We start from the raw sequence: 27,030 nt of genomic DNA, 5'->3' as shown, positions 1-27,030 counted from the left end.
AATTAGGTATTTTTCGCTAAATAAACATTCAGAGTTCAGCGTACTTTCTAAAGGTCATACCAGATGGCGCTTGTGCTGGCCAACTGATTTACTCCAATCCATTCTTTCTCTAACTTCGTTAAACAAGATGGTATTTGCAAAGAAGGTGTGGATACAAATGCCCGCGATAAATAAAACCCCTGTCTAAAAGGTAACGGATACAATGGAATTATTTAAATTTCTGAGGTGTTCGAAGAGAGTTCTACACCAAAACAATGTGATTAAGCTGAAACATTTTGAGTGTTAACTGAATCCATCATTAACTGAACAAATCCCTAGAGATAGTAACTTCGCCTCTTTCTCCTAACAGGTGTTTTATCTACAGTGTTCAGGAACTAAGCGACTCAGCACTAATAGATTTTCGTAGTTTCCGCAATCGGTAAAATAATTGATTTTTAGACGTAACTGAGTCGCGTTAATTATCTTCCAAACAAAAGGCTTAGCTGCCCATCGATTGACTTCAGTGGTCGATGTCCATTAATTTGTCGTTTCTCACTCAATCCTGGACAACTTTATTCGCTAAAACTCTTTCCCGGTCGCACCTGGTTAGAGAAAACTAAAGAAGTGTTTTTTGTTTTGTTTTTTAATCCCTGGAACTAGTTTAATACTGAACTAGTTCCAATATAGAACTGGAACTGGTTAGAATAAGTTCCAGTTGTAACTAGTTCCAGTTCCGTAAAATAACTCCTAAATTGGCATTAATAAACAATGCAAAATTTATATTTAAAATAAATGTTATACGCATGCTCGTTGTGACGTAATAAATATATACACTCATGAGCCAAAACAATTGAGCAGTGGAGGATGAGGAGACCCATGATGTTCATGAAAATATCCACTGTCTGCTTACAGCTGTTCACCTGCTCGCAGTCAAATATGCACCGGTCCATTGACATGATGGTGCTGAAACGTTGATTCATTGGACCAGGAGACTCTTTTCCAGTCACCCACTGTCCAAGAACAGTGCTCCACTGCATGAGTTGTTGATGATGATCTGTGAAAATGGGCGTATGAACAAACAAGCAAGAGTACATATGCACACGTGCCTTGAGTGACCGGGGTTCAAGCCACTGACTGTTAAATACGGTGCTGTTTCTTGTATTATCTCTAACTTGTCTGCTGTTAATTGAAGGATCGCGAGCTGTCTGTTGTCTCGGAGCGCTCTCTAACCGCTGGGGGATTGCCTCTAAGGATTCCCCCCCTCTTCCCCTTAACTTCAAATTCCTGGTGAACTTCTTGCTCTCATCTCATCTTTTGCCTTATCTCAACTTTAACTGTCTCCACTGCACTACCTTCTAATAAAAACCTTTTTTTAGAGGCCCTCCATGGCAGGCTTAGGTGACGCTACAGTTCGTCCCAGAACCCTGCTTCCTGGCCCATCTCCTCGTGGTTGTGGAGGGGCAATGGAAGGCAGATCTTGGTTCTCAAAGAGCCCCAAGGCCAGAAGAACAACAGAATACGACCAAAACTATATTGCGTCACAAAGTTACTTCACAGGAATTGGGGGAAATCCCCGGAGCTGCAATACTGGGAAATACTCCATCATGTCCTTCCCTTTCCCCATTGCACGGGCTTCGTTGACGAAATTACAAGGCATTACCCGTGCCATCACTGTATATGCTGCACAGATCAGTGTTTTCAGGGATATCATGTTTTGGCTCATGAGTGAAGTTCACTTGTACCATGAGATTCCTGTCAATTAAAATGACAGCAGCTTTCCAATTCTGTGCTCAAATACGCATGATTTATGAGCACTAAAACAAAATCATGCGGATCAGTGACGATATTTTTATTAAAAGGTCTGCTGCTTAAGCGAGGAGTCGGGTCTCCTACGATTAATGCGTTATTCATGATCTTCATGATAGATGTTGTTACCCCCCCACATCGATGGGGTCCTATAACCGTTATGCAACGCAGATAGGGTTACAATAACCCCCCTATGGGACCGTTATATCAGTCAACGAATAATAGATGTCCCATAATAATAATAATACATCTCTCCTGTTCCTGCTCCACTTCATATTCCATTCAAGAGTGCTCTCTTTTAAACGTTTCTCGACAGCACCTTCTTTAAGAAGACAGCCCCGGACAAAGAACGCATCAAGAGCGACCCTAGGAACGATACAAGTTTGAACGCGAGTTACCGGGATAAAGAGAGAGCGCTGAATGCACGCGCTCACGCGAGATCTTTTGGATGATTAATGTTTGCTGTAGGTCGAAAAAGTAGAGTGTTGCTTATTGATCCTGTCGGGGTGTTTCTCGTATTACGGGGACATTTGCTCCATTACTTGCCGATCGCAGAAAATGACAAATCGAGCGTTCTCTTGTTTCCGCGAAATAATAAGGTGTCAGGTAATAGAACGCATGCCGAGTTTGGTGTGAAGAGCACTTGTTTTTCCACCAGAGAGTATTCCGTTGCTGAGCAAAACACTTTTCTGGTTGTTAAATTCCCCAGGAAACATTGGATTTCAGTTCCTGTTCCTTTTCTTTCGAGAGTATACACAGACTAAATCATTGTGCAAAAGTCAGCTTTTGCAAAACTGTGGACCTGTGTTTTATTTGGCTAAATTGCGTAAGAGTCAGCGCTGTGTGTTTAAGGCCTTGAGGAGTCTGAATATCGTGTGTCTGCACATTTTAGACTGGTCGCATGGGAGGATAAATCAGAGTTAAGGGTTGTATCGGCGTATCCATTGCGCTGACTAGGAGGCTAAAAATTTAATTTTTGAATCGGATTAGGGATTAATCCTTGTATACTGGGATTATGACATACCTATCCCCACAAGAAAAGGGACGACAAATCATTGTTAAGACACCATGGGCCCCCTACTTTGCTGCCTGTCTACACTACACGGAAAATTTCGTGGCAAATGATGTGCCAGTTTTGGTGTCATACCCTTTATCCTTTCTTTAGCGCCATTTGAAAAAATCAAAAACAATAGTAGTCCCAAAACCGATCCTTGGAATGGGACCTCACTTTTAACATTGTCCCACTCCGAAAAGTAACCATTAAGCTGCAGTCATCCTACAATCCATCTAAGGATTTTTCCTGCGATTCCAGCATGTAAAGTAACCCCTCGTGAGGTATTCAGCCATTTATACACTTGGTGTATAAATCCAAGTAAAATATTTCCTGCATCTTTAGTAATTGTCAAATTAGCAAACCAGCTCAGTTAAATGTGATTTTATTCTTAACAAAACTGTGTTATGCGTCCTTCAGAATGCTAAATGAATGCCTCCATGATTTTCCCTACCATCGAACTTAGACTTATCGGCCTGTAGTTACCAACTTCGCTCATGGAACAGCCTTTATGTATTCTTGATGTGGCTGACAAAAAGACCAAAAAACTTAACACTCCACAATTAATAGTTTCGAATGGTATTAAATGGTATTAAAAAAAGGTATCTAAATATATTTGCATTTATTAACAAACGCTCTAAAATTTTTAAATAATACCTTTTAAATTTTAATTATCTTAAAAGTCTAAAACGTTTTTTATAAAAATAATTTTATTAAGTTTTGAAAACAATACCTTTCAATAAAAATAAACTTTATATACCTTAGGCGAAGTCTCCTATTATTGTTTAGAAGTGTAAATATAGGAGACATCAGAGAGATTATCTGCCAAAATACAAAGAACGAAATTCTGTTTACGTGATGTTTGCTTATAAAATATAATGGGATATAATAAATAAATTGTTAATAGCATTAATAATTATCCTAATTTTAAATAATTAAGCGAATACTGATTCTTAAAGAGAGACACCACTCAGTGTATAAACTATTATTTGAGCCATTAAATATTTCATTACTATACAACTTTGATATGTACTGTATATACAACCATGATTAATATGGCTTACATCATTTATTTTGATTTCATTTTTTGATACAGGTAAACGATTGTTGTATAAACTGGAGTAATGGGCATTAAGCACAAGTTACTACTATAGATAAAGATGATAGTTAAGTACTAGGAGATGGAGTAGTTAATGACCACTGTTCTTCCTGGACTAACGTTATGAATGGAGTCCCACAGGGTTTAGCTCTTGGCCCATTACTGTTCCTGATATTCATTAATAATACTTAATGATGTGACTATTTCAAATTTAATGTCCACGTTTGCTGAAGTTACCAGGGGTGGGTAAGGTAGTTAATGACAATAATCAGGAATATATAACTTCAAAAAGATTTAGATAAATTATCTAGATTGGCTGAGAAATGACAGTTGAGATATAACACCAGAAAATGAATATTTCTTGAATACAGGCTTAGAGATCCAACTTTAGGAAAGATGTGGGCTTGCTGGAAAGGGCACAGAGAAGAGCGACGAGACTAGTTTAGTTGTACAGTGTTTAGAAATCAAACAGCTGCAGGGTCACCTGATCGAGATGTTTGAACTCTTGAAAGGTTTTCGCAAACTAAAAGCCGAGGCAATTTTCGCACATAATCACGTGCCATGCACAGGGGGAATACATTTAAATTGAGAGAGAGATAACTGGACTCGATGTCTGAAAACCTTTCCTCTAGTCAAAAAGGGATTGACTGTTGGAGGAATCGTCCACCTACTTTGGTTCAGGTTGAAAGTTTATCTAAATTTTTAGAAGTGATTGGATAATTACAGTAAATAAATAGATCAATGACAGGAGGGAAGGTGGCATCGAGTTCGTTATTTTAATTAATTAATTACATTACCTATTCCTCTTAAGCAATAATTATAAGAAGTTATGTGCAGTCTTTATCAATTTATATTTTGATTTTAATAATGTACTGTGGAAAAATTCAATCATACTATAATTTATTAACCACAGGAAACATTTTATCAGCTGTATCACTGAGCATTTTCAATCTCTGCGTGTGTGTGTGTGGCTCTCTTTCACTTTGCTCTCAGTTGTTCTAAAGTGACGTAAAACTAGTTACCAGCTCACACAGGCGCTGTATGACCAGACACACAGCTATTATTTGAAAGAGCGGTTCGCGTTAAGTTACGAAGTTTCTGATTAAGAGATAACAAAAGCTATATGACAGAGGAATTTTTGCAGGAATATATTCTCCTTTTATCTTATTTTTCCTTCTTTTTTGTGGCCAGCAATATTTAAACTGCCTTGATACAATGGGCTTAATAATTCTCACAGCACAATGAACTTGCGTTTGTAAAGATTGCTCTGGCATTGAACTGCTTTTAAACATCACTTCCAGATCGATCATTATTTAAGGAATATTTGCATGTTTAATTAGTATTATCTTCTTATATTAATGTAGAAAAGAAATGCCCAACATTTATTAATAATAAGTGATAATGCATTATTTTTTAAACATAAAAGTTATAAAAAAGCATTTTCCCACTATTATTTCCTGAAGTATTTTTCTCACAGCAATAACTATTCTGGTGAAAGCCAGAGAGAAAAGAAAGACAGAAAGAAAAAGTCAAACCAGAGTACTTCTATCATTATGCAAGCATTTATTTCCACCTATATAAACTAGGAATTTAATATTCCAAGTTTCTGTCTTCCCTTGCTTCCTTCACTTCCTGAAACCAGTTCAGATTAACATCTTTTAAAGTTTTTTTCCACCGCTGAAGCCCCCCATCCTTCCCTTATATGCATAATTAAAACTGCAGACAGAATCCCCGAACAACTTGAGAGAACTTAAGTTATTCATGCGCTTTCGACATTTCGTTTTTGTTCTGACAAGCAGCAGTGGAGTTAACTTAACGCCCTACTGGGAAGTGTACGCGAAATGTTTAACTCAAGCAGTTCACTTTGACACTTCTAAATAATAAAGAAACTCTTGCTGGATTCATCTTCTTTGCTCTGTTAGAAAACTCTCGCCAACCTTCACCATTAGGTTCATTGGATTTAGACAAAGCCGGATGTTGAAGATTACGTTTATGTTAACAATTCTCGACAGTCACGAATTATCTGTAAAATTAAAGTGTAGACTTCACCATCGATCTCTTTAAATCTGTATAAACTGCTATGTGAAGTCTTTTTAAGTTAAGTTTGAACTTAGCAATTATTTGCTTTTGACTCCTTCTGAGTAACCCCCTGGAGCAAATCTACATGAAGCCATTCTCTTCTACAAAGATGACTGAAGGCATTTTTGAAACTTTTATTGATATCAATCTTAGTGCTATAAACGCTGGTGGACTTCCTACAAAGCCCTTATATAGAAAAAAAGTCAGTTGGAGCTATATCGAGAAAGTAAGGAATATTGAATATACTCCCTACTCTTCCGATATGGCTCCATCTGACTCATTTCTATTTCCAAGTATCAAAAGTTCGCTAAAAGAAACATTTATTTTTTAACATTGGCTTAAAATCCCCTCCAAGCTAAACAGGCATGACAGGGGTGAACCATGCTCGATATAAGGGTATTTTTAAGATTCTGTGGCAACAATTCCCATTCTGCAGCGCAGACCTTAACTCATCAAGTGACCAATGAGTGGCTATGAGCGTGCAATGCAATGCCCGAGGGCATCTCACACATGTTCGATCGGATTTAAGTCTGATGATCGTGGTGGCCACAGCAGTCGTTGGATATCTTCAGTTTAAAGATATTCCTCCATCGCTTGAGCTCTGTGTGCAGTGGCGTTGTTGTGCATGAAAAGAAAATCTGGACCAACCGCATCCCTAAAATGTCGCACGCAGGGTTCGAGGATCTGTTCTCGGTACCTCTGTACAGTTTGATAGGTACCCCTATCAAAAATATGAAGAGGGGTGCGGCCGTTGATCATTATTCCGCCCCACATGAGAACACATCTCCACCCTCCTGATGTTGGAGGGATGGTACTGTATTCCTCGCTGTCTCCAGATGAAATAACATTTAGAATCTGTTTGTAGGCTAAAATGGGACTCATCAGCGAACAGAACTGTGCTCCATTTGTTAGGGCTTCAAGTCGCGTGTTCATGGCACCAGTTTCGACGAGCTCTGCTGTGGTTTACACTTCATGGGATTTATTTATTTGTACTTTGTTGCGGCCTTCAGGGTTTCCCCTATACGCCGAAAAGACTTAATCGGATGCAAACCACTGGATTCCTTGCGAAAAGTCCACTTGAATTGAACCTTCTTAACACAGTCCGTTTGGAAATGTTTTCACCTATGCAGAAATCTCAAGAGACATTTGATGACAAGATGTTGTAGGGTTCCCTCTTGCTATTAGCTCCAGATAGCAGTCTGTTCTGGTTGACGTAGCCCTCGGGCAACCGTGGGCAGCTCTTCTTGTAATGGTTCCTGTCTCCTGAAACTGCTTCCATAATGCCAAGACGAACTACGTGACACATTAAGCCAATGTGCCATCACCGTCTGCAACTGCCCGGCTTCAAGTCGTTCAACGGCTCATCATCTTAAAGAATCTCTAATTTAAAGAATAATCTAATTTGCATAATGTGCGACTCTATAAGGTGGTAGATCGATTTCTATTGGATACTCGGAATTTTCCTGCCAGGATTTCTATTATATCAAATATTTGCCTTCGGTGACACTGTTCATAATAAAATATTCAAGAAAAACATTGTTCTTTTAATTTTGTCAAGCAGTGTAGGTACACTACCTCAGGATTAATGCTATCGGTAAACTTTACCTTATTTCCTGGCTGAAAAATGGCCGGACATAGCAGAGTGGTCAAGCACTGACCATGTCCACTATATGCACCGAGATTTTATTTTAAACACTAACTATGGACTGATTGTTCGTCTCAACCTGTATAGGCTCTTCGCAATGAGTTGCCTCGGTTTTGCACCACCCCGAATAAAAAAAAATGCGAAAATATTTTCCAACAGAAAATCAACTCTAAATGGTTAAATACACTACGAACATTTGAACCCAGTGATAGGATATATTCACAATATCTGAGATGACAGGCGGTGTAACAAGTAAAAACAAAAATATATATAATAAACAAATAAATAAATAATGATTTATTGCGAAAAATATAATAAAATATAAAGACATCCCTGCTAATTATCAAATCACATGCAACACTTTTATGCAAATAAAATTAAAGATGAATTGATAAAATTAACTCTTTAAAATCCTGAATATAATTTTAAAATATTTTTAAGACGTTTGAAATCTTGAAAATCATTTTTAAAATCCTGTAGCTCGCAATCCCAAAAGATTTTAAAAATGATTTTCAAGGATTTTAAAATTTTGATAAACATAATTAAAGATTTCGGCACATTAAACTCAATGGTTATGATAGCCGCGTGGTAAGGTTTTTTTTTCTTATTCCTCACTTCAAATCCCTAATGTTTTTGTCCCCCTTTTTCCCCCTTCTTTTACTTTAAATTCATTTTGATACTGGAGTTGTAAGAAAGATACAGATAAAGACTTTGAAATATGCTTAAGAAGTTCTTTTGGGAGCTGTCATCTTCAAGAAATATCAGAACTTTTTTTTTAAAACTATGATGCCAGTTCTGAACCATTTTTTTTTTCTAATAAAAAGGATTTTTCATATTTACAATAATCTTCAGGTTTCTGGCTTTCAGAGACATTGTGAAGATTACTTTGGAACGTCTCTGAAAGCCAGAAGAGGACACTTCAGTGATTTGGAGTTCATCAAACAATAGAATTCCATCCAAATTATGTAGTTGTATCTTATTTCAAACAACTAAATAGTATTTTCAAAGACACACAATTCAAAATCATAGCCAAACCCACAACGAAACTACAAACTGCCCAAAAAAACCACGAAGTCCAATTCGCGTCCACATTCCCATTAAATGACTTATTACACTATATCTTGCAAAGATTGCAACTCCTCATACCAGGGATCCACTCGTTATACACTCAATACGAGAATGAGACAACGTTCAACGTCTGTCCTCTCATCCCGCTCCTTGGCTTCGGAACTCCCATTCCATGCGATCAGTGAAGATCTATTAATTAACCGCAAGTCCCCGATTCCCTGGTGCATTTGATCACTGATCTCGTCTACGAGAGAGTGGAATACATGTAATCGATTTGTATAGTTATTCAACTACGGAGAGTATCAGCACCGAAATGTTCTGCAAGACATCATAGAGGTAATTCTTCCATTTCTAAACTAATTTACTTATAACGTAGAACTTATTGAGCCATTGCTGCTCTGCTATCTTTTAATTAATAATTAATTAAACCAAGCATATTGCAGTTGTATTATAATATTAATTAATTTTAATATTAATTTAATTATAAAATGAAATGAATACATTATAAGCATAAAATAGAGAAAACCCGAGGGATTATCTCCAGAAAAACCCAGCACGAATCTACCAAGCCATAAAAAAGATAAAACAAACGGAACAACACTCAACGTTAACAAGCTTAAAAACCAAGGAGACCACACTCACACAGACAGAAGAACAAAGACAGAAAGATAGGCGAAGAATGCACTCCACGGCAGACACTACAATGATCTCCAAGACTACATAGATAAGATGACTTCCAACGCATGTTTCACGAATTAAAGGCTCTTGCTCGAGACCGAAGGAGCCATGATCGCATTCCAAGACCTAGTAGTCAACACCAGGAAATACTCTTCTAAGGACGCCAGAATGACAGATGACACGTGTCGATGATATCACCCGGCTCCAGAAACAATCCAGCACTTCACCGCGAGATCCAGGGTAATCACCCACACGGAGTACATTCAGAGACACGACCAGGTCATCAGGTTAACGCATCAAAAGTTAGAGCAGAAAAATGTATTATAAGTACGATCCCCAGGCCATACTAGACATCCCTGGTCATAAACTATATTGGGACCATGCCATAATAACGAACAAGATAACCCCTACAACAGACCGGGCATAACCCTTGTCGACAAGAAGGAAAAGGCTACCTATCTGATTGACACAGCGGTGCCCAGCAACCTCCAGAAAACATACGATCAGAAAGTACACGCACCTAAGACAGGAGATCAAAGAGTTGTGGCAAATTCAACAAGTAACGACCATCCCAATCACCGTGTCAACCACCGGCATGGTGCCAAAGAGCTTCCATATGAACCAAGCAGCAAGAGACCTCCCAGAGAACCCTTACGTGGAACTCCAGAAAGCCGTGATACTGAATACTTGTAGAACGGTAAGAGAGTGCCTCGATTAACAGTAATAACAACAACAATAATAATAGTAATCGGACATACCCAACCACCCCATGCACTTGGTACCAGTTAGTATCAATAGTTGGCAAAAATGCGATAAAAGAGAAAAAGTTTATAATAATAAAAGTAAAAAGATACTGTACGATTTCAATCCACGTATTTAATGTATTGGTTTTGCGGCTGTGGCTAATTCTCCTTCCTCTCTTTTGCTGCATTCTGAGATTTATCGGAGGATTTATTTAAGGTTATTCATCCCAAAATTAAATAAGCTGTCGTAGCAATATCTCATCTTTTAAATAAATGGCAGAGTGAACTTTGGGCAATGTTATTTTTTTTAGAGTAGTGCAATACTATAAAGGCACTTCTTCAATCTAAAAGAAATAAGTTCCACCTATTTCTTTTGACTTATTCACTTGACCTTCCTTCTTGGAAATCAATCTACACCATTACCCTTTCCATTTGGCTTCTCTCCGTGAACTAGAAACATTTGCAGAAAAATTATTTTCATGCTATTATCCCAAGTGAAATCACCATACATGAATTACTGAATATAAACTCAACTGTTTGGGCCTTCCGCACCAATTCATGTTGACGAACTTCGCATTAATGTCGGTCACAGATCTTTGACAAATATCGAGAGAACTGGAAGCCCAGCTTCCAATTCTCTCGATATTTGTCAACAACGCTGTCAACACGGAATCAGTGTTTAGTAAAACCTCCAGGCAATTAGAGAAATATCGTGGGATCACCGCTTCAGTTATGAAATGCCTATATACAGGAATCCAACTATTCAATATCTACATTTCCAATAAACCCATTCCTAAGGATGTTAGATTATCGCAAGAAAGAAAGAAAATGAAAATGGGTATTTAGAACATACATTGAAATCGTCTCATATTCAAAAGGTGTTCAGGGACAACAAATCTGATGAAAGTGCAGGCCAAGAAAGCAAGTTCACATCACGTAAGCGCAGTTGGGATATGAGAGCCGTGAGCGGACATTGTCGTGCTGGAAATTAGCATTTTGGATAGACAACTGGTATCAAAATAGACCTAAAGAAATGATATCAAAATAGACCTAAACAAGTCAAGTTATAATAGAGCAAATGTATTCATGGAAAGCATACCGTAGCCGTGAACAAACTACAGTAAGTGATTATTATGTGTTCTCCTGATAGCGCCCAATTAGATTGTAGGAGCCACGATACTAAGGACTTAAAATAGAATAATGGCTCAGTTTGGAGGAGTAATAATAATAGTAGTAGTAATAGAAGCATGTGATGCAAGAAAACAAGCGTATGAGCTTATGTAGCATCAGCCAAAAAAAAAAAAAAAATGTTTAAAAACCATTCCCTCTAAAAGTTTGTCCAGTTCCTCCTTGAATTTATTTAACTTGTCAACTTCCACAACGACAGATGGAAGTTTTTTCCGGCAATTAACCACCCGCTGGCTAAAGGCAAATCTTTTCTACAACTGTCTTTCCTCAATTTGAATCTATGCTCCCTCAGGTTCGTAATCTAAGCAAGCGGAAGAATCCCATCAGAATTCAGAGTGCTCAATCCATTCAAGGCCTTATACACCTCAATCAGATCACCACGCAGGTGCCTAGTCTCCAGACGCTGCAATTTGCAGAACTTAAGCCTTTCTTGGTAAGAGGACCCTTTCGTTCCCCTCACCAATCTTGTTGCCCTTCTCTGCACACGCTCAAGCAACTCTACACTTGCCCAAAATGAAGCCTCCAGACCTGAACGCAGTACTCAAGGCGTGGCCTGACTATTGCCTTATCCATTACCATCCATTACCAATACATTAATGGTAATGGATAAGGCATAATGGTACTCCTGGAGTACCACGTAATGGTACTCCAGGAGTTTTGGAGTAAGACTTCGCAATTTGAACTCTCAGCACTCTAGCTAGCAACTATTTGGTTTTTGGAGGGACAATCCAATATTCAACACTCGACTCGACGCACTTTGTCCAGTTTTACAACTTCGGCTGTAAGCCAGTTTACATTTCTTTTTTTTTTTTTTTTTTTTTTCAAGAGGGGAGCATGAAATGGTTGTTAATACATTATATCTTGCTTGGTGAGATTCCTAGAAGACAGGATAAGACTATGCTTTTTAAGATATATTACCACCAAAATTCGTAGACAAAAACGTAGTTGGTTTTGATTACTATTACGATTTAATAAACATCATAGTGTAAAAATTAATTTTTTAAAAGTTCATTCTTGAATAAACAAACTAAAAATTTAAAAATCTGCATAAATACAACAAACTCTTTAAAATCGGACATCTTTTAAAATCCGAAAGCATTAAAAAGGAAATTTGATATCAGCATTAATGATTTCATCTGCCTTTAAGAATCCATGCAATAAAGGTGTTATTTTCAAATTTATAGAGCTCACAATAGAACAAACTTACTACTCTGCAGCGAGTTATCCTGGCATTGTACTATGTTCAAACAGATAGCTTCGCTGAAGATTAATTGGGCATTTGTTTAAAAGACAAGACTCTGCTATAACAGCATGTTTAAGGACTAACTGGTTCCTCATAAATAGCAGGTGGCCTCTTCTAACAACACTCAGGCAAAATATTTGTTTTGATTTAATGTTTAACAGCGCATTGGCAACTTAGGCCATAACGTGCCAAGTCAATAAAACATTTGTAAAGTTGTTCAATGTGAGCTGTCGCGCAGTATATGATATCAGAATTTAAAAATTGTAATAAAGCTAGAGTTATCTGTTTTCTTTGAGGAACCACCTGCGGTTTGATGAGGGACCAGTTGGTCCTAAAATCTCCTGTCATAGCAGTGTCTAATATTTTAAACAAATGGCAAATTAATCTTTGAAAGTGGTTTTGACCCTCAGAATTACGGCTGATGAGTTGGATATGAAAAAGAAGACGATTCTTCAAATTTTGTATGAAGATGAAGATTTAGTGAAAAGGAAGGTCTGCAAAATTTGTGATGAGCAGAAGAAACGAACAGTGTGATCATGAGAAGACATCATCCAGACTTTTAAAGACTCCGAATTTCTTCGACTGTATTGTTACTGGAGATGAGTGCTGATGGCTTCAGTACAACCCAGAGATGAAGCATCAGAGCTTGCAGTGGACTTAAAAACCATCACCAATCCGGGATCAAGGCAATGCTGATCATGGTTTTCGACAAACAAGGTGTGATTCACAAGAAATTTGTCCTGAAGGTGAGAGAGAGAGAGAGAGAATCAATGCTGCATTCTGCGTATAGTTTGCTTCAAAGGCTATTGAAGCGTATTTCCAAGGTGATGCAACAATTTCGAGAGAAAAGCTGCTGGTTGTTGTTGCACGACAATGTCCCCGTCCATTCTGTACTTGTTGTGAAGATATTTTTTGACGAAATATGGTATTTTACGGATCAACCATCCACTGTACTTTCCTGATCTAACAACAGCAGACTTCTTCTTCTTTCCCAAGGTGAAAACTGCGATCAAAGGAAAGAGATTTCAGGAAGTTGAGGACATAAAGGAGACTGTAACCACATCATCTCTTTGGACGCCTGGCTGACTCTTTTCAGAAACTTTTAGAAATGGTATTAAAAATGTATTCGATCAGTCGATTACTTTGAATAAAAATAAAATTATTTTGAGCTCGTTCACTTGGTGTTCAAAAATATTGCACCAGTCCGAGACCTCTATTGCCTCACCTCACTGTAGTTATTATAATAAATAATATAATAAATAAACTATGTCATGGTGATCCTCAAATTTTTACTTTGTTTGTATGGTACGAATATCAACCTAACCGATATCGGTAGTGATTATTTGAGCACCGAAGAATGACAACCAAATTTAGTTTTTAAAAGTTCCAATTATGAAATGTGCTACAATACCTTGCCAGTTCTGTGAACAAAACTAAAAGAAAAAGTAAAATTTCTGTCCTTGTTAGTGATTTAAGTCTCTTAAGCTTCTTATAAGAACAGTCATGTTTTTAAGAACAGTCCACTCAAATATGCAAAAATGTTTTCCAAATTTTTTAATCCTCAAAAAAACTTTATTCTCAAAGTAATTCTGAACATCCAACTACTTTGGATTGAATATAACGTAAATATTTTTGAAATGTAAATAAGCTGGTGTGCAAAATTAAAGGACCAGTCAGGTTTTCATCTGTAGCTTCTCATAGGAATGGCCCGGAAATGGGAAAAGCATACCAAAGGAACCTCGTGAGGTACAGAAATGATGAAGGAAACAACACCGGCACAACAACGCAAACAAAACGGTACAGAGGGACTTTATTCAAAAATGGCAACATAGCACTGGCTGCCATGATACAGATGCATCACTGCCAAAGATGGAACAAAGGGAAGAGGTGGCCCTCAATAGGAGATATGGCCACCCACCCCTAATGTCGATGCAGGCACCGACTGTCCATAATTAGAACAATGTTGTTGATAAGTTCTTGCGGTAATATCGTCAGTTCCTCTGTCAGCGCCATCTTCAGCTGGTGAACATTTTCTGGTGGGTGTGGACGTGCAGTTAGGAATCTTCACAGAGCGTCCCATATGTGTTCGATGGGATTTAGATCGGCTGAACAGGCAGGCTAATCCATACGAACAATAGCCTCACTTTCCAAAAGCATATCAACAGCTGCAGTGCGATGGGGTCTGGCGTTATCATCCATAAACACAAACTCGGGGCCAATGGCACCTCGGAACAGACGCACATGGAGAAGGATTACCTCAGTACAGTAGCGTGCACCGGTTACAGTACCGCCTTCCAGTATCTGGAATTGTGTACTTCCATCCAAGATAACGCCTCCTCAGACGAGAACACCTCGACCGCCATATCAATCCCTTTCAGTGATGTTTGAAGGGTGATACCATGTGCCAACCTCTCGCCAGATTAGCTGACGTCCAGAAATGGGAAAGATCAGTGAAGAGTACCTTAAGTAAACGCTGCTGAGATCAGTGAAGAGTACCTTAAGTAAACATTTTGTGGTTGTTACCTTTAGAAATACTGTTGGTCCTTAAGTTTTGCACAGCAGTGTATTTCAATGAGATACACTATGTATTTCCTTTAGAATTGCAAGGGTTATGCAAAATTTGGGAGTCTAGTCATAGACTCCAAAAAAAAAAACAGTAGTACTGTAAAATATGGATAACTCTTAAGTTGAATACATTGGTTAATTTTTGGGTTTCACTCTGATTAATAAATTAAAACATTGATTTTTGTTTTATTTTACTGACTATAAATAACATTGTTATATAGGAGTATAGTTGAACCTAGCATACATACATGCATACATATCCACATAGAAATGAAGTTAATATAACTCGTCTTTGAAAAAAAAAACTTTATTTTTTGATATGTAGTGTATCTTTTGTTTATTTTGTTGCTAGGTTATAAAAGGTTGCCCATTTTAATGACAAATTTCGTTCCTCCTGAATTATCTTACACATGTTTTTAAGCCTTTATTCATAAGCCTCCATCTCTCGTGAACCATGAATTCCAGTAGTCTAAAATCATTGTTTACCTTTATTCCTTGGCAAGTTCTGTTTTCATAACCAACCAAATAATCAGAATCTATTGATATTATCTACGCTTGATGCTGTCAAAACCCCCTGGGTAGTTTTTGTTTGACGTTGCTGAGAAACTGGCACGTGCTCTTCACGGGTTCTTTGTTGAAGCGTACGTATCTATAATTGAAATATCGAAAGATATTGTATTCGTATCCCTTGAGCTTTATGATAGGAAAAATCTTTTCTTTTTATTTCTTAGGTCAGATATAGTTATAAGGCTGATAGCAGTCTAGTGTCACTCACACTGTGACAAACCAATCCAGAATGGTAATTCTTTTTTTCAATTGTCTTCATCAAAATATTTGTTTGGTCATTATTCTTTCCAAGCGTACCATAAATAAATTAGAATTGTGGCTGTTTTGTATTACATAAACTTAAATAAGTTGATGATTGGTAAAAATTGGGTTTGTGGACAATAAATGATCAACAGACTAAAAACAAGCAATGGTTGGCATTTATATTGTATACTAACACGTGACTTTTGTTCCTTTCTAGATCCCGTGATGCAGTATGTTATTCTCAGTAGCGCCCTCTGCCTCCTATCACTGGCATATGCTTCTGCTGACAGCACATCGAGTCAGGGTTCTCCTTCTTCACTAGAGGGCGCGATTATTCCTGCCGAAAACGACGAACCCGACAAAAGAGGATGGAATGACCTGTCAGGGATGTGGGGCAAAAGGGGATGGAATAACCTCTCAGGAATGTGGGGAAAACGTGGTTGGAACAACCTCTCTGGCATGTGGGGCAAGAGAGGTTGGAACAACCTCTCTGGTATGTGGGGGAAAAGAGACTGGAATGAGCAACCCGCCTCGTGGGAAAAGAAAGGGTGGAACAATCTGTCAGGGATGTGGGGCAAGAGAGGATGGAACAACCTGTCTGGAATGTGGGGAAAACGAATCGCCGAGAGTCCCTCGCTCCTACAGAAGAGGAGTCCAAGTCCCAACTGGAACAACCTCAAAGGCTTATGGGGAAAGAGGTCAGACTGGAACACGGCGTATCTATGGGACGATGATGGTAAGACTGGAGTACCTTTGTTACCTTCTATGTTATATTAAAATTTTGCTTTTCCACAGGCATTTCCTATAGTCTAAGGCTAATAAAATAGTGAATAGAAAAAGTCATGCAGATTATTTCTCGACTTTTTAATTATCTTTATTTTATAATTCTGTTGAATATAAGTTTTATTTCAGTAGAATCCTTCTGTGGGGAACTCTCTAGCCAGGGATCTTACTATTTCTCGGTGTTATGCTCTGTTTTTTCTCCAGAAATTCTTAATTATTTTTAGAACTGCGTTATCAAAAATTTTAGCATACTAAAATATCTTAAATAACTCAAATTAATTTATAACAAATAATGACAAATATTATAAGGTATTTAGGGTCAAATCTACAGTTTAGGCTAAACTAGACTAACAAAAATCTCATTCTATGATAATACATCAGCAATTATGGTATATGGAGGAATCTTAAATAGAAACCTGACGAACGTCAAAAACCACACATCTGAAAAATGAATTTCTATTGACTTATCGTGGAAAGGGAAACTTCCACCCATTTGGGGTCTCCCGTCCTAGCCTTATAGAACCAGAAAGTAAAAATACTTTCCGGTTTTATGAGATCCATTTTCTACCACCGGTCTTATAACAACTGGTCCTATAAGAGCATTCTCTACAACTGATCTTATAAGAACTGGTACTATAAAAATATTTTCTGCCACTGGTCTTATAGAACCAAAAGTAAAAATAGTTTCTGGTTCTATAAGTATTTATATTTTCTTGTTCCATAAGAACCATTTTCTACCACTGGCTTTATAAGAACTGGTCCTATAAGAACATTTTCTACTACTGGCTTTATAAGAACTGGTCCTATAAGAACATTTTCTACTACTGGTCTTAAGAAATAATTATAAAACCAGAAAGTATGAATACTTTCTGGTTCTATAATTATTTCTACTTTCTGGTTCTATAATTATTTCTACTTTCTGGTTCTATAAGAACTATTTTCTACCACTGGTATTATAGAACCAGAAAGACTTTCTAGTTCTATAAGTATTTCTACTTTCCGGTTCTATAACTATTTCTACCACTGGTATCATAAGTACTGGTCCTATAAGAACATATTTTCTACCACTGTCTTTATAAGAGCTGGTCCTAAGAAATAATTGTAGAACCAGAAAGCATGAATACTTTCTGGTTCTATAAGAACTATTTTCTACCACTGGTATTATAGAACCAGAAAGACTTTCTAGTTCTATAAGTATTTCTACTTTCTGGTTCTATAAGTATTTCTACTTTCTGGTTCTATAACTATTTCTACTTTCTGGTTCTATAACTATTTCTAGTTTCTGGTTCTATAAGAACCATTTTCTACTACTGGTATCATAAGAACTGGTCCTATAAGAACATTTTCTACCACTGTCTTTATTAGAACTGGTTCTATAAGAACCATTTTCTACCACTGGTATTATAGAACCAGAAAGACTTTCTGGTTCTATAAGTATTCCTGCCTTCTGGTTCTATAAGTATTTCTACTTTCTGGTTCTATAATAACCATTTTCTACCACTGGTATCATAAGAACTGTCCTATAAGAACATTTTCTACCACTGTCTTTATAAGAACTGGTCCTATAAGAACATTTTCTACTAGTGGTCTTAAGAAATAATTATAGAACCAGAAAGTAGGAATGCTTTCTGGCTCTATAAATATTTCTACTTTCTGGTTCAATAAGAACCTTTTTCTAACACTGGTCTTATAGAACCAGAAAGTGCTTCTACTTTCTAGTTTTATAAGTATTTCTACTTTATGGTTCTATAAGAATCATTTTCTATCACTGCTTTTATAAAACCAGGAAGTATTTCAACTTTATGGTTGTAAGACTAGTGGTAGAAAAACTTGCAAAATATTACAATTTTCTACCAATAGTTTTCTGTACCCTTAGTATATTTCTATATCCACATAAATTATCTAAAACTGTTTATTTAATATAATTAACTCTGATATACAAAAATTAATTTGATCTTTATTTTTAAAATTATAAAAAAAATAAGGATTTACTTAGGCACCTTGTATTAGTTATCATAAACTGAGATTATCATTATTTCCCTCAAAAATATGCATCGCGTTTTTGAATTCGTAAAAGTGTGACGTTAAAAATCACATGTTTACAGCTTGAGTGAAACTTCATATATTATGTAACTATGACAACAGCGTACTGATCTTTGAATGTGGAATGAGATATTTTTAGGCAGAAGGCAGTTCATCATGACACAAGGTTATTCCCATGACAACAGCGTACTGATCTTTGAATGTTAAATGAGATATATTTAGGCAGAAGGCAGCTACCTCATGACAACAGCACTATTTCTTATACCAAATTAACGAATTCTTCGTGGTTTTGCGTCAAACAGATTAAAAAGAGTGGATGTGTACCTAAGTGTGCCAGATGGAGCACATTTTGTAATAGTTCTGCTTAAATAAAGGTTTCAATATCATTTTGTTGTATTCGGTTGCATTTTAATGAATGAACAGCCATATATAACAACAATGCTAGAGGAGTTAAATTCCTATATACACTGCCGTACCAAAATATTACAGGTTCTCCTTTAGCTTAATTCTAATAAACTGGAAGGGCAGCCTATAAAAATCCATTGAGAACAAATTTAGCGCAAGCTTGCCTGACTCACTCATTGCGATCGACCAACTGGTTGACGTCGAATCGTTTTGAGTCTCTTTTTCTATATTGGCGTCATTACAAATATCCAGTGGAAAATATTTGTGGTATATTTAGGCAGCTATGTAAACTAATCGTTACCGATTCAGCTCAAACCTATCACGCATTCTGGGTAGACAGTTTTCTGGATCATTTATTGTCATAGTAACAGCGTTTTTTGTCGTTTTTCTTCGACTGAAGTATTATTTAAAAAAAAAAAACAGTTTTTGTTCTTAACCATGAATGTTGATCGCAGTAAAAGTTTGAAAAAAGTATATCGTTTTAAGAACGAATGGAAAAGACATTTTCATTTTATCAAGAACCAGAACGAGTTTGTTTGTTTGTTTGATTTGCAGAATGATTCTCTTTGGCTGAGAAGGGGATGCTCTTGAACGCTGTTTCAAGGCTAACATGCCTCATTGCTCCTTTAGGTACTCGATCACAGCTAACTGTATTCCTTCAAAAGATCTACGCGAAGAACTCGTCGCTAAAGCATGGTGTGATGTCCATCTTAAAGACAGAGGGACCCTATGAAAACTAAATGCGACCCGTTGACCACCTTAGGTACTCTCGTACCTATCGTGGTCAACGGGTCGCATTTAGTTTTCATAGGGATGGTCATAATTCAGTGATCACTCAGTGTATATCATCATCTTTATATCCGCCCCCTAAAAACTGTCTGAATCTGGCCCTGACATTAAACAGACGAAGGTGCAACTATGAGAAAATTTTACTGAAGACTAGATTATACACTTACAAGACACTGAAAGTTCTGCAAGCGTGTGCTAGACCATTTGTCAAGATCTCTAACAAGTGTAAACAATCTTATGAGATTTTAATCACCGACATTAGTGTCTATTATCCATCTGAACACTAGACACACGATGACACATATTATATTGAACTTATAATTATCACGTTCACTTTGTAACACTGAATTTCAAACTGTATTCATTTACCGGCCATTTTAGTAATGTTAAACTCCATTACGTCGGTGTTTAATAGTTAATTCCCCTAATTTAGGGTTTCTTATCATCTCCATGGTAACAATTGTAATGATGGAGCTATCGTACTCCGAACTTGAGAGCCAATAAAACAAATTTCCCATTCTGTTTACTTAGAAAGGGAAATCTTTTATAGACTCTTCTCCTTGTCTGTCTTTATTTATTTTTCACTAGATTTCTTTCCCTTTTTTATCGAAACCTGCATGTAGCGTCCAAGAACAGGTGACAAGTTCCTTCTATTGTCCATCTGGCAGGACTACTTTAGTTAAAAGACTATAAAAAGATTGTACGGTTGTCTTCTTTAGCGATAAACGAAGCAGTGGACGCTAACAGGGGCATTTTACACAATCTGTCACCGTTGAAAGGTTTCTTACGACCATTCACCACTCAAATGATAACAAAGAAAAAAAAAAGTTTCTTTCTGCGGTTGTTTGAAGAAAACTAGCTAAAAGAAACTTTCAGTAATTGGGAGTTTGTATTTTTTTTCTTAGTGTTGGTGCAAACTTCAAAATTTTACTTAAAAATAAAAAGAAAATCGTTCTGTCCTAACATTAGCCGGATGTGTTTGATCATATAATCGTCTACAGTTCACCTTTCATATGCTAAGAGTCTATCATACTATACCTTTGCCAAAAATCATTTCAATATGCAGAACACAACGATCGTGAAACAAAGAACTACTGACTGATCTATAAAATATTAGTCGCCATGGAGACCGTGTTTGTCGAGCCCTAATGGTTATTCATCCATCCGATGACGTCTCCATAGCTGTTTCGTATCCTTATGTCTCTAAATCAGTGATAAAAAAAATTCTCAGTTACATATGAATAGCCGTTATGCATTTTAATGGGTAAATTTGAATATTTATTATAAAATATGTTTTCCTAGCATCGTTAATAAATATGTTAATACACTATTAGCGCAACTGTAGAAGAATAGTAAAAAAAAAACGTTCTGACATTTATAAACAAACCTTCAAACGAGCAGGTCAGTCATTAATGGTAGTATGCACGATATTCATGGGATAATTGTCACTTCTTTCCTTTGAGATCACTCGAGTCTTTCGACATTAGATGCAAACAAACTCCTCCCACAGCTATTTATCTATCCAAAGATTCAAATTTGAGCTTCCAGAAAGTCTTGCAAAGAAACATCTCACCAAGACGTAATTAGGGTAGAATGGTGACCTCTTTCCGATCTTTGTTTATGGAAATCAATAAGAATCTGGACTTATCTACGAGTGCAGATATTGTCCACACCCATTAGCTAATTTTAGGTCCAGATCATTGAATTTAGATTACATAGTTGAACTCCATAAGATGTTATTTTTATTTAAAAATAGATGGTGAATTGAATGATAAGTAATATTTCTCAAGAATCGAAATTAGTCAAGGTCCTTAAGCGCTATCCAGTGTCATATGCTAGCACAACGCTTCTCAAAGCAGAGCTGTGTGACAGATGGCACTTACCATACGTTAGCTAATGAAATATTCATAAGTATTTTTTAATATTTTTCATTTTAATCCAAGACAGTTTAGAAATCTGGACGCCTAAACTGAAAATAAGAAAAAGCTCAGTTTTATTCCTTCATTTATTTCATTTTTTTGTTTTGTTTCGTAAGTAGGAAGCGTATGAAGAACGGAAATCTCAGAGAATTTAGCACGTTCTTGAACTTTTAATAAAAAAGAGCACTTTAGTATATTAAAAAACCTCGGTTGTGACTCCAGAGAGTCAAATTTGTATGTAAATGTAATACTGCTATGAGCAACCTGTGTTGGAAGTAGACAATTGTCACGTTTAGTGATGGAGAGTTGTGCTTTGATGATAAGCCAGAGAGCTATGTGAACTTCCTTCCTCTTTTCTTTATTATTTTTTCAATTTCACTTAGAATTACTTTACTTCAAAAGTTTTTGTAGTATCTCTCAAAGTAGTATATCCTAAACGATCAGTCTGTGTTGCCATCCAATGATAATTCTTCCAAGATCTTTTCCATCACGAAAAATTCTTTTAAAAGTTCAAAGACTTCAAAAGATCACAACGAGCTTTCTTTAATTTAAAGAAAAGTAAAAATTATAATAAAAAAATACTTTTATTAAATTATAACTCTTTATTTTTAACCGTTTTCACGTTAGACTCCTTATACACCTATTTTGATTTCAGATCATGCGAATGGTTAAAAACAATCGACAAACAATAGTTTCTAAATTCACGTTCAAAGAATTGTTAAATGATCCAGAATGGTGTTGAGTTCAACCTTAGTGCCATGATTTAAAAAAAAAGCATAGCGGAGTCCCCAATGGAATGTGGCCCTCGACAAGTTATGACGAGTTGTAACTTGTATTTTTTATATAACTTGTGATTAAATTTTCCTTTTAATTTGAGGATTTGTTGTTAAATAAATCTTAAAAAAAAACTACTTGATTTTAGCAGTGTATTCAAAGGTTTTGCGAGTGATTCTATTGTAAACAAGCACTATTAATCGAAAACAGTATAAAATCATATGAATATACTATACAATCACAGAGCATACAGAGAGAGAGAGAGAGACAAACTACTTCCTATAATCTGCTGAAAAGGAAACAGTCAGCACATACATACTCCATCTAATCTACAGTAATAGGTAAGCGCAGTTAGAATAACACACAACGAGCAGTAAGTTAGCAGACAAGTTGTTTGTATCAGGGAAAGGCAGTGATAGAGGAGATCAAGTTTTAATTAGCAGCTTTAGATGGAGGGCAAGGTCGATGAAGGATATCGGATTCTGAGATTAGGAAAGATGAAGTGCTTACACATACTCAGATTATTGGACTCACTGGTTTATCCGGCCTTATTCCAAGTTATTTTCCACAAGACTCAATGAACAGGAAGTTTTCTACAACTTATTGCCCAATTGTAGAAGGCGAAAGATCTCTCTAATAGTAATTTCAATTGGACAATAGTTTCCTGTTATAGAATAAAGCATTTTATTTAATGTATATAGATTTATACAGTCACTGACATTAGAAAACATCAGACATTTTCCAAAAAGAAAGCCCATTTCTTGCCGACTATGCAGCTGGAGTTGATGAATCAGGGATTTGGTAGCCGTGTGCCTGTGAAAGCCAATTCTTTCTATAAAACAAAATCGAAAGATTCGATTGTGGTGGTGCCACAAACGCTAAAACTGGTCTGGTCTGGTCTGTGGAATTGTGGAAACGATCACGTGGTCTGATTTAGATTTTTTGAACCTCATGAAGCCATGCATCCAGACTGTCTCTTGTCTACTATTAAAGCGGCTGGAGGTGGTTTAATAGTATAGAACGTTTTCTGTTGGTACAGACTGGGTGGGTTCATACCTTTCGAAAGTTTTCTCATCACCAATGAACGTTTTTACCCAAACTGCGATGGATTCTTCAAGACGACAACGCAATTATCCACCGTGCATTTGAGGAACAAGATTTCCAACATCTATCCTGGTCGCCTATTTCTCCAAATCTGAATCCAGTTTGAGAATGTCAGGGATGGAAATATCATGAATGGTTAAGAATGGTTAAAACTGAAGCTAGACTTCCTCAAACACCTGGTGGAATATGTGCCCCGTCGTGTATGTAATGCAAAGGTGGGCCCACTACATCGATTTAAATTTATATAATATATTGAATAAGATTTTCAAATTTCTCCAGTAGCATCCATAAGCTTTTTGTGCAAATTTTTTCTGAGGGCATTCGATTTCGAAAATGTGATCAATCTTTGCAATTCAAATGATTTTCTGTGTTATAACCTAAATACATATTGAAATTTCTACAATGAACATAATAAACACGGATAGTTGCATTAAAAAATGTGACATTAAATAAACTATTTTGGTCATATATTTCTCATTTTTATCCAGGCAAACTTAGAAATAAAAATATGAAGACGAAGATTAATTTGTTGAGATCAATGCTTCCAAAAATCTCCAAAGGTGGTAATGAAATTAATAGACCTTTTGGTGTAATTCAAGCACGGCTAAGCTTAACATATTCCCTCTCATTGGTATACAGGACACAGTTTGGTGATGGATGGGCATTTCTTTTTATTTGAAAAAGTTCAGCAGTCTTAAAAAATGTAGAAGAAAATTGAAGTGGAAAAAATGAAGGAAACTCTTAAAGTAATAGGTAATTGAAAGTTTGATGGTTCTATTCGACTGAAGTATATTGAAACCGAGATCAAAAGTCTCCTAGCATTAATAGGATTCCAAGAATTTAACAATCTAATAAACTTAAATCCTAATTGCAAACTTACAGAAGCAATAATAATTAAAATAAAATTTTAAATTCAATCAAAGTTTCTTTTGATGAAATCTTCTCTTGTTAAAATGGGAAAAAAAAGTTTAGAATTTATATTGTTTTTTAAGCAAATGAGACCATTAATTTTGATACTTAAATCCATCGGGTCCTCCAAATACCTTCTATTTCTACGAATTCGACATCCGGACGTTTCCTAGCAACCGATGATTTCAACGTCACATAGTTTGTTGGAGATGCTTCTAATCTCCAGACTCGTTGCTATGGCACCCGATGGTTAAATAGCTACCCTAATCTTCTATTCAATGTTTGCTTCAGCTATCTCCAATTGAGAACACAATTACAGAACGGTGTGCTTCTAATTAATGGTAAACAGGGGTGAAAGTTCGGGAGATTAAAATTGTGACGTCTACATCGAGACTGATTTAATTAAACTTATGGTGAAAGAAACTGAAAACGAATAAAATCTGTTTAATCTTTGAGAATGTAACAATTTGGATTTGTGATGTATCTTTGATGGAAGGAGTAAGGATATCTGTTTAGTTTTATGGAAAAATGCATTCAGACCATGGTACAATAAGTGGTTTTTAATGCTAGGCGAATTTTACCTTTACCACGAGTTGCCTTGATATTGCGCTACTTTTAACAAATGTTGCCAATAGATTAATCTCTTTTTATTTTAAATTTAAGGTAGTGTTATGGCATTCTGTTTCCTTGCTTATATAGGTTTCCATCATCGTCCAGTGTGTTTTTAGAGACCACTTGCAAAGGAAAAATTCACCACTGTCTGTGTTCTATTATTGAAAAGCAGTGCAATACCTAAGTAACTCGTTGTGAAGGCAACTGCTGTGAGCATAAAGACAATTGCATTTAAGCCACGAACCTTGGAACTGTGTTTATCGTAATTCAAGTTTTCTTTGCTCAGGCTGTCTGTGGTTATTTAATAAATGGAAGATGTCATTTATTTGAAAGTAGCGCAATATCAATGCAACTTGTTGTAAAGGCAAAGTTTATTCTGCTATGATCACAGAGAAATAGAGCGTAAAATCGATAGTTCTGTCACTGTAACTGGAATTTAACTTGGAATCTCAAATTATCGAGACTCTACTGTTATCTTTAAGATCTTGGCTGTAATCTTTAAAATATCTTAATGCATTTTTTTTCTTTTCTTTCAGAAAGAGAAGATATGTTAAAGCCAGAACGTGCATAAAAGAAGTTACTTATCATTTCTCTCCATCCGAATCTTCAATCCTCTATCTCAAGCAACTTCAACTTATATCAACTCCAACTATTGAAAAACATAAATCAATAACCTATGCGAGTTCAAAAAAAAAATAAAAATAAATCAAAAAGACAGAAATAAATTATCAAAAATAAATCAATAAACTTTAAAATGAAATCAAATAAATTTCCAACTAATTTCATGAACCAATACTTTTGTCTATTAACGTATTTTATTCTTAACACACAACCACTAAATTAGGTGTTATTGGAGTTATTGTAATTATTGTTTGAATTATTTATTTAATAAAATAGCAAAAATATAGCTGTAAGCTAAAATAATATTATAATTTCTTACGTTAAGTATACCCTTTGTGTGTATATGAATGAATGTGTACAATTTAATGTATGTGTATTATTTTTACAAATAAATAGGTCACGTGGATGTGCTATTTTTATTTTAATAAAGTTTAGCTCTTAATAAGCTAAAATCAGTCATTGGACTCAATGATGAATCTTTATTCCATCATTGAAATAAATTTTAAAAAAATGAAATAACACATCCATAAGAAAGTAAAGTTTAAATTTTTTTTTTCTCTCTTCGTTCTTGCTTTTATAGAATCGTTCATCGTGCTTCTCTGTTTATTTACAAAGATTATTCCAAAAAAAAAAAAAATTATGTAGCACGCCCATGTTGTAGAAAAACTTCATAAAATAAAATGTCACATTGTGTTTTAGTGTTATCTCATTTTATGCAAATTATTAATTCATTTTTAAAACATAAAGGATAAAAGAATAAACAAAACAAAAAATATCATCGTAGATTTTTATTTTTTTTTTACGTCTTCAAAAAATTTAACCAATCGCTCTTTAAATCTACACAGTGGGCCACGCATGTGAACTGAAATCTTCTACATCTTTTGGGGTATCTTCTACATTTCCAATGCAACTTTCTGACCCACAGGCCATCAGTACCATGGACATCTCCATCAGTTTGTCGATAGATGTAGTTTTAACTACATCTATCGAGGAAGATTTTTGAAACTGATGGAGATGTCCATGGTAGTGATGGCCCGTTGCATTTGCTGGTCTGCAATATCTTCTGAAAGGATTACTCTGCACTCCCTCACTAATGTAATAAGTGCTTGAAATGACT

General features: G+C 36.0%; 1 protein-coding gene across 1 annotated transcript in view; it reads left to right on the top strand.

The window, feature by feature from the left end:
- The window catches only part of LOC150082141 (uncharacterized), a 35,858-nt gene extending 9,860 nt beyond the window's left edge, over positions 1-25,998 (top strand). The window contains exons 2-3 of the mRNA XM_090380006.1: positions 16,172-16,690; positions 25,829-25,998. Of these exons, the coding sequence (XP_090236132.1) occupies positions 16,180-16,690; positions 25,829-25,863 (546 nt within the window). The 5' untranslated portion in view covers positions 16,172-16,179 and the 3' untranslated portion in view covers positions 25,864-25,998. The remainder of the gene's footprint in view (positions 1-16,171; positions 16,691-25,828) is intronic.
- Positions 25,999-27,030: the final 1,032 nt, after the last annotated feature.

Source organism: Mastigoproctus giganteus, chromosome 8 (genome assembly GCF_048544385.1).
Source record: "Mastigoproctus giganteus isolate SK-2022 chromosome 8, ASM4854438v1, whole genome shotgun sequence".
Lineage (NCBI taxonomy): Eukaryota > Metazoa > Arthropoda > Arachnida > Uropygi > Thelyphonidae > Mastigoproctus > Mastigoproctus giganteus.
This window is presented reverse-complemented; position numbering and strand designations above follow the sequence as displayed.